Here is a 9,688-nt window from a genome sequence, read left to right as displayed (position 1 = left end):
AGATAAAATAATCAGGGAAATATAGGTCACCAGGTATTAAAATAAAACTTCAAAAATAATTCAAATAATTTTCCATTCTAGGGAAGAGTTGCATTACACTACTTAAAAACATGGACGTTTTACAATCAGTTAATTGAATAATGGAATATGTGTATTTCATTTTGACCGAGAGTGGATGTAAGGGGTTATGAAATAAAGCTCTTTAATTGTTTTGTACATCACGTTCCCTTAACGGGTACTCTATTTGATCGTACTATATTCCCGGGGCTAAATTATGATATTTGCAATAATATAATGTGATTTTTGTTAATCCTTGTATATCAAGGGTATCATAGTAATTTATAATAATAAAGTGACATGAACAAACACAATATGTCAGATGTCGAGAATATTGATTTTTTTCCTTTGATTTTTAGGATATTTTAATGATATTTCTAAAACGGGGACAAAATCGAAAATGTGAGAAAACGGTTACTAGTTTTTTGTTTTTAGAACACAATAGGCAATTTTTGTCGATTTGGATATTTAGGGTAAGTTGTGGTGGACCGAAAAAATTGGCATGGATAAAAAATTTGCATGGATAAAAATTTGGCGTTTTTCTCAAAAACTGGTAATTTTTCCAGAAATGTGCCATGCTAGCTTGATTTTGTGCTTCATTTCCTTTCTGAAAATATGTGACGTGTCATGTCAAAAGGAGACACTTTTGGGCAGGTTATCAATTTTGAGGTTTTTACATATCTTAGATATTGAGATATTTTGCTCCACAACACCGTTTTTCTCCAATGAAATCGGATATTCCTAAGTGAAGATATTGAGTTCGTAAGTTATGGTATTATGAAATTGGAAATTGTGATATCGGCCTTTAAAAATATTATTGACAATGTTGAGAGCAGGAATTAAGTTGAAAAATGTCTCAAAAATATAAGATGCCAGTTATATTCCGGTCTGAAACTATCAGACAATATTTTAACATTAATAACAGCACAAATTCGCAACAAACGCAAATTGTAAAAATCTCCCCCGGGCAGATTTTTGGCAATTTTTCCATTTTTAATCCTGCCCAAAAGTGTCTCCTTTTGACATGGCACGTCACATAAACTTATGTACTTATCATCATTACTTTTAGATGCAATACAGAATAATGGCTAAAATGTGCGACTTTGAGTGATGCTTGTCAACTTGAATCATTCACGTTGTTTATTCTCTCTTATGATGAATCCATTTCATGTATGAAATTCTTTCATATTACAGAGTCTTGGGGCACGAATTATTTTTGGAAATTTTTATGAGCCAGTGGCTAGAAAGGTAATTTGCAGTGCCAGGAAAATTGGAATGTTTGGCGCAAAATTCGTATGGCTAATACCAGGTAAACAATAAAACCAAAATAAATAAGAATTTATTCATTAGGTTTGCGCATGTCTGGTAAGTATCTTTATTATTTTGTTTTTATTAATGTATAGACCACTTGACATGTGACGTCATTGCCCGGCAGTATGCGCGCGAAATATGGTAATTTCAATTGTTCTTTGCCCTGCAGTGTGCGTACGCATCGTAGACGAATCCCTCGCCTTTGGTGATAAACAGTGATGTCAAGTGGTCTATACTATCTCCACCACGGAGCTATCATATTCGCGGAGGCGCAATAGATTATGTAACGCATTGTAACTTTGTGCCGATTAGATTTTCCGCCAAGCTATTCATCGAGAGGTACCTTTTGTTCAGGACAAAAGAGTTCCGCCATTAAATCGGTAACTAACCTGACAGCGTATTATTAACGCTTTATCATGCAGGCTACTGTCAACAAGTGATCAAAAGAATGTCATGACGGTGAAGTGTGATTTTGTGTGCTGGCGAACACTCAGTCACACCCTTGGGTTGAATAAGGACAGTAGGTACCTCTCACTCAAGTGGGCGCTTTCACGTGACATTCGTTTGATCACTTATTGACAGTAGCCTGTCTGGTAAAGCGTTAATACACTGTCAGGTTAGTTTTAATGGCAGAACTCTTTTGTTCATTAATTTGGACTTGTGTTGATACAGTTACATATTACTTGACAGATCTGTTTCGTAAGGCCATAGGACCTCACTCATCAGAAGCACATAACCATATGAGGTAATCCTCATATGGTTATGTGCTTCTGATGAGTGAGGCCCTGTGGCCTATGTGCTTCTGATGAGTGAGGCCCTATGGCCTTACGAAACAGATCTGTCAAGTAATATGTAACTGTATCAACACAAGTCCAAATTAATTATTTAGGTCCCATTACGGTTGAGCACTTTACCTTTGGATGATTTCAACCATCTTGGATTGTATATCTTGGATTTATCTATTTAGAACTCTTTTGTTCTGAACAAAAGGTACCTCTCGATGAATAGCTTAGCGGAAAATCTAATCGGCACAAAGTTAAAATGCGTTACATAATCTATTGCGCCTCCACGAATATGATAGCTCCGTGGAATCAGGCATATGATAATGATTGTTGATGAAAATATTGATTTTCAGACACCTGTCCAGATACTTGTTTTGGGCGGCACCAGGTCATTGTTTTCTGATTTTGATGAAAGGGGTGCAAATATTGATGCAGATTATATAGTTGTATAGTACAGTCGATGAGCATTTTAATTAACGTCGTTTATGATACTATGATGTTAAAGTTATCCTTGTTTCAAAAGGCTGGTATCAGGAACAATGGTGGAGAATACAGAACCCAAATGAAAACCTAGGATGCTCTGTGGAAGAGATGGATGAGATTATCGCAGGCATATTTACAGTCAAATACGTAGATTTAGCTTACAGTAATAAGAAGGTAAATGAAAAATAGTTTAAAGGAGCCTGATTTTATTTATTTGAACAAACCAATCAAAAACATTGCATGCGATATTGTATACATCCTAAACCTGGGCTTAATAAAGTTATATTAGTTAATTCAAAATAATTTGTTTATTGTTATGTATCTTTTCCTACTCTGCCCCCGGACTCTGTCATGAGAGTAGTTATATTGAATGGATGAATAAATGGATGGATGAATGAATGATTGAATGATTGGATGATTGAATGATTGAATGCATGCATGAATGAATGAATGAATGAATGAATGAATGAATGAATGAATGAATGAATGAATGAATGAATGAATGAATGAATGAATGACAGAATTAATTAATTAATTAATTTATTTATTTATTAATTTATTAATGAATGAGTGAATGAATGAATGAATGAATGAATGAATGAATGAATGAATGAATGAATGAATGAATTAATTAATTAATTAATTAATTAATTAATTAATAAATCAACCAATATTATCTAGTTTAGTGTCATACAAAAACAGGTTATTATGTGCTTTTGCTGTTATGAAGACCATCTCTTATTATTCAAAAGGACACTATAATTGAAGACCGAATTAAAAAGACTAGTTTGAGTCTGACGTCAGAGAAAAGACACGACGTGATTGATTGCTGACCTGCGCAGTACGACATACGCAAACTAGTCTCTTTAATTCGGTCTTCAATTATAATTTTTTTTTTATTCCTTCTTCATTATATTTCAGACCGCAGAGCAATACATCAGTTCACTTAGCGCACACTCGAGAGAGGAAAATCCTCAATCAGCATTCGGATTTGGTTATGGCGCATACGCATATGATAGCATTTGGACTGCTGCCCTTGTTATGGATACCACAGACCAAATCCTGAAAGAACAAGGTTAACTGTTATTTCAGTATACATTACTCAAGAAAGTAAAAGGATCAGAAAATGTCAGTCTTTCTTTACTATCTATCTCATGGTACTGACTAATCCACGAGAAGGGGCCAATTTTGGCAAGTGAGCTAAACCCCGATTGTTGGCCTTCTTGACAGGATTTTTTTGTGAGTGGCATGGGACGTCAGCATGTCCCGTAACTCGGTAGTGCAAGTATACTGTTGCCTGAAAAATATTGAATCAAATGACACTCACCTGACTTTTGGAAAATTCTAATGAATAGTTTGATCCTAAATTTGTCGATTAATGTATTTTTACTGTATGATTTAGTAATTTGTATTTGCGTCAGCTATACCGTTGAAATTTGAATATCGCACGAACGCCTCCTCAACCTCTAATTGTCGATTTTGGGTTCACCTCCACGTCCATAACCAAGACTCCTTATTCATATACAATAGCGTATATCATGCATTTTGTTCATGCTTAATAGGGCGGGTCATAAATAGGGAAGGTTTTTATTTCAAATCGGCCATGGGCAAAATGTGTTCCACTTGACCCCACTTGAACAAATATGCACTTTAAAAAATAATTGAAGTGGGTCTTCAGACACCACCACCACCCTATATACTGAAATATGCACATTTTGTCAGATATTCAAAGAACAGATACAGAATGAGAGGACATGTTGCTTCAAAACGTACATTTTATCTACCTAGAAGCACTTTTCAAACACAAATTAATCATCTACTATAGAAAATAATCTATACAATACTTTTCTCCTAATTTTGTAATGCTAAGATGTCCAATATTCACCATTATTATGTTTTGATGGATCCAAGTTGATAATATTGGATCCAAAACATAATAATGATAAAATTGGATGCTTTACGCCCAATATTTATTGGTCTCGCTATGAATTGTAAAATATTGGACTCGACTACGTCTCATCCAATATTTTAAAACTCATAGCTCGACCAATAAATATGGGCTCAACCGATCCAATTTTATATCAATATCGCATAAATACTACACATACAAAACTGGGTAACTTCTAATAACATAGCCATGACAAAATTAGGTATTATTGTATGTATTATTACTAGACTTGCGTAGCCGTTTATATATGACCCATCATAACAAAACCCGTCATACGTCGACACATCCCAATAAACATTACATTAAAAAAAAAGGAATTTTGACAGGAAAATTGTATATTTTCATGGACAAAAAATTTAGCAAAAATGACTGGACCTTATAAATCATCCTTGTATATTTACCTTTCAACACGTTTAATGTCACTGGTGATGCAAATTATTGTCACCTAACACTACACTTGAAAGTCTTTCTTTGATTCAAATACTGGCATTACGGCACGTGATCGGCAGATTTGACGAATGTAACCATCCCTTGCCTTCTGCCCATATACCTTCTCACTGGCTTCAGACACCAACTTTATCGCTCTTTCCACTGATGTGTGGCATGAATATTTGGGTACATTTAGTGGGACAATTACTATATCTTTAACCTGCTCATCAGTTACGTGCTTTGTCAGAGGTGGCTCAGTGACAGGCTCTTTGCGCCAATCTATCATTTTGCTGTAAGCCGGTGCTCCAAACTTGATATGAGGGACTTTGAAAAAGCGTACAGTCTCATCTGTTGGGTAGTCTTCATCAGGAAATGTGTCTCCCTCTGCTTCATCATCACTATATCCCTCTACTTCTACATTGGCAAGCTCGTCTTGTACATCTTCACCTGTGCCGTCAAAATGCTCTGCAACATTGACCGTGTGTTTCCGTGCAGAAAGTATCCATCTAACAGCCTCTTCACGAATGATTTGAGTGCTGTCAGCTGCCATTGCAAGGAGGAGGTTTTTGGTGAGCAGAAAAGGCATTTCTTTGCATTGTCCTCTTGGCTATGTTCTTCTCAGTGGGTGTCAAGTGTCGCAAAAGTTTTATCATCTGGAAGAAGTTTCTAGGTGCATCTGTGATAGAAGGATTGCTAATTTGATTGTGAACCACATACATGTACATGTAGGGGCGTAGAATTTGACAACAATATTTGCCAATCTTGTCAGTCCAACAGAAGGCTCAGGTGTTCTGATATACAAGCATATCTGATATACGTTCTGCAGTTGTTAGCCAACGTGAATGATTTATACCACCTGGTTCATTGAGTAGATCTTCTGGCCAGTTACCTGAGGTTTTGGTCCCAACTTTAGATCTTCAACTACTTCATCAGAAAGAATGGGGAAGTCTGGATTGCAGATTGGTTTGAAATCAAGAATGTCTCTTGAATATAGGTGCTCTTTTAGTTCACTACCAATTTTTCCACCAAATGAGGTTGGGCCTGTGGTAGGCCCATCATAGTGAGTAAACAGCTCTGAATGGTAACTCATTACCATGCAAAAGACAAATTTGCCATTGGAGTGGTCTACCAAGGAACATATCTAGGTAGCGGATTGCACCTGCTCGCCAACCAACAAATGTTTTTTGGTAGACCACCACTCCAATGGCAAATTTGTCTTTTGCATGGCAATGAGTTACCATTCAGAGACTGACAAGATTGTTGGACATGTTGGACTGACAAGATTGGCAAATATTGTTGTCAAATTCTACGCCCTATGTGGTTCACAATATGGGCAGAAGGCAAGGGATGGTTAAATTCGTCAAATCTGCCGATCACGTGCCTTAATGCCAGTATTTGAATCAAAGAAAGACTTTCAAGTGTCAGGTGACAATAATTTGCATCACCAGTGACATTAAACGTGTTGACAGGTATAATACACAAAAATGGTTGAAAAGACTTTTGATTTCCTGAAGGTAAACTGTAAACCGCTAATATGAGTGGAATATCATTTGTCATATTTACTAAATTTTTTGTCCATGAAAATATAAAATGTTCCCGTCAAAATTCCTTTTTTTTTTTAATGTAATGTTTATTGGGATGTGTCTTCAAAAGTGGCGAAGTATGACGGGTTATGTCATGATGGGTCACATATAAACAGCTACAGATTCATTTAATTCCTTTTTAAGCAAGTCCGGTAATAATACATCAACCTAATTTTGTCATGGCTATGTTATTAGAAGTTACCCAGTTTTGTATGTGTAATATTTATGCGATATTGGTGAATATTAGACATCTTAGCATACAAAGTGTTACGAAATTCAGAGAAAAGTATTGTATATAGACTATTTTCTATAGTAGATTAATTTGTGTTTGAAAAGTGCTTCTGGGTGGATAAAATGTACGTTTTGAAGCAACATGCCCTCTCATTATGTATCTGTTCTTTGAATATCTGACAAAATGTGCATATTTCAGTATATAGGGGAATACGGGTGGTGGTGGGGTCTGAAGACCCACTTCAATTATTTTTTAAAGTGCATATTTTGTTCAAGTGGGGTCAAGTGGAACACCTTTTGACCATGGCCGATTTGAAATGGAAAACCTTCCCTATTGCTGCATTGCTTAATGTGTAGGTGTGCGTGGGTGTGGGGGTTATACTCAAGTTTGATTTGGGTAGGGTGTGCCGCGGAGAATTTGAAAGTGGACCCATGCCATCAATATACCAATTTTGCAAGAAATTTCGATAAAATGTCAAAATTTTCGGCGAAATTTAACACAAATTATTGTAGATTTACTACTTTTCCCTCAGAATTATGGGGCAATTTCAAAATTTGCTTCAGTGAGGTGGAATTGTGATATTATTTCTTTGACTACAATGTAAGGTCAAACCCCCGCCATTATTAAGTTATGCACATTACACATTACGGTAACAGTAACCTTTTCATTTCTGATTTTTCCTCTCGGAACCAAAGCATCATTACGAATGTGGAATTGGAATTTAAATTTTGATAGGAATTTTGTTTTTATTTTGTTTTTGACCATACTTCTAATGCCTTCTATTTCCGGATTAAATTTTGTTCATGTTTAACAAATTCCAATCACCGGTTCTGCTTTCTGAATATACATGTGTACTTTTTAGATTTCTGAGTTGGTGTCACCCCGGTCATTCTTTTATTGTACTTTAAGACATTTCTGTTTTGTATGCAATTTGTAGCGTTGTAATTCTTTTTGTATAATGGTAATTATCAACTAATGATGTGAGAAGAGAGTGGTTTTAAATTGAATATTCATTGCATATAAATATAACCACTATTTATCGCAACAATAGCACAATAGCTTGGAACAACATTTTAATTAAATAAAGAATAGTCTGCTATTATATGTGACCGTCCAACACAAACCAGCCGTAAAAGAGCCGGTTTAAAAGATGTTTGACTGATACATGTGTTACGAGTCGTACTGACTCGAGGCCAAAATCACCTTTTACCCGAACTCACACGAATGCACAACACAAATACACTGTTTGATTAAGCTAACATAATCTAAGTCTTTAATTGAAAACAAAGTATGCTTGGTACATATAACAACACTATAGACTAAAATCACACAATCAGTTTTATTCTATCAGTACTTAACCAGCGGTCTTCTTGTTGGTGATCCTAGAGTTCTTGCAATGTTCTGGACGACTGATGTAATATCCTTATTCACTTGTCCAGCGAAAATCAGCAAAGTCCAGTGTACACTTGCGTTTATAAATATCCTTGCGTATGAAATCCTCATACGAAAATGATGCTGCTTCCTCCTATTACTTATCCTCTTGCGCTGCTTTCTCCACAATATATCTCCTTGCGCACCAATAATGGTGTTTCTTTCACCAATCACTCTAAATTCCAGGGAACAGGTTTCTTTAACACAGCTCCGCTGTTTTTTGACAAATGCGTGGCCTTCACAAACCCAGCAAACTCCAGCAATTCGACAGAAGAACTTTAATCCTTTGATGAGGAAGAACACTTTTGTGTGCTCGCAATCTCCTTCGTTGCTGTATTAAAATAGCTCAATTATTGCCTATATAAACTGGTTAAAATGTACTTCTTTTTTGAAGCACGAAGACCATCACACACATGTGGAGTTTACAATCTCCCATGACATTCTGTAAAGTACAAATTCAAGCCTCCAGCTTTTTATACCAGTACTCATGCAAAAATACCCACCATCCATTAATAAACCATCACTTCATTCACATCTTCACAGATGATGCAAGCTTGGGATTTCCCAAGATTAATTATACACATTAACCTTTCTCATTACATCACTTCCTGTGTGTTTTTTCTCTATGGTGCAATAATGCTGAACTGGGGATTTCCAAGTTCCAAACATAGATCTGACTGTTTTACAATAATTTGGGGGGGACTCCCAAATGACTTTCCACACCATTATCTTGCACGTACAAGGGGGTTTTCCATCTCATGACATACCTTCAGCTTGTAAACAAAGTTAAATGATTAAATTAAATTACTCAGGGCACATCACACATGTACCACCAACTTGAGGCACCTATGAATACGACCTTCATGCACATGGACGGTGACATATGTGAGTGGATACTACGAATGAGCCGTAAACTCCGCAAATCGTATTCTGAGTTACATTGTAAAATATGCGTGAAGGTCGTATTCATAGGTATCGCAATTCTGTGCGACAAGTATCTCATCAAACACTGTTTAAAGCAATCAATAATCCTATTGCTGAAGAGGATAATAAGCTTCTACCTATTTCTATAGAATCCTCTTTAAACTATTTAAAAACAGTTCTTGTCTTTGTTGGCTTTGGCTAAATCCTGTTCAAGTGGTGGATAACAAAGCATTTTGCCTAAGTTTGTATAACCAACAATTAATAATGAGAGGACATTCCTGAACCTCGTTGACTTGGGGATGATTTGAAATGACCGCCAATTATGACTGTTTGATATTTATTACCAGAAATGTGGAAAAAGAAACCCAAATTTCAACAAAAAATAACCCCGCTTCTGGATATCGTTTGAAGTCAAATGATATACCATTTTAAAGCTTATGATATATATTTTCTAAACACGAAATAAAACAAATTTGACCAGGGGCCAACTTTACGGCTGATTCGCGGT

General features: G+C 36.0%; 1 protein-coding gene across 1 annotated transcript; it reads left to right on the top strand.

Moving 5' to 3' along the window:
• The first annotated feature begins 1,821 nt into the window (after positions 1–1,821).
• On the top strand, positions 1,822–3,713 carry LOC140149961 (gamma-aminobutyric acid type B receptor subunit 1-like). The gene is made up of 3 exons (XM_072171965.1): positions 1,822–1,888; positions 2,674–2,807; positions 3,555–3,713. Exons 1-3 carry the CDS (start codon positions 1,822–1,824, stop codon positions 3,711–3,713), a joined length of 360 nt encoding a protein of 119 aa, XP_072028066.1.
• The last annotated feature ends 5,975 nt before the right edge of the window (positions 3,714–9,688 follow it).

This window comes from Amphiura filiformis, chromosome 4, assembly GCF_039555335.1.
Source record: "Amphiura filiformis chromosome 4, Afil_fr2py, whole genome shotgun sequence".
NCBI lineage: Eukaryota > Metazoa > Echinodermata > Ophiuroidea > Amphilepidida > Amphiuridae > Amphiura > Amphiura filiformis.
This window is presented reverse-complemented; position numbering and strand designations above follow the sequence as displayed.

Coding starts and splice junctions, on each gene's coding strand:
- LOC140149961 (XM_072171965.1), top strand. CDS start 1,822: ATGACGGTGAAGTGTGATTTTGTGTGCTGGCGAACACTCAGTCACACC. Junction 1,889..2,673: donor CCTTGGGTTGAATAAGGACA/GTAGGTACCTCT, acceptor TTGTTTCAAAAG/GCTGGTATCAGGAACAATGG. Junction 2,808..3,554: donor TAGCTTACAGTAATAAGAAG/GTAAATGAAAAA, acceptor ATTATATTTCAG/ACCGCAGAGCAATACATCAG.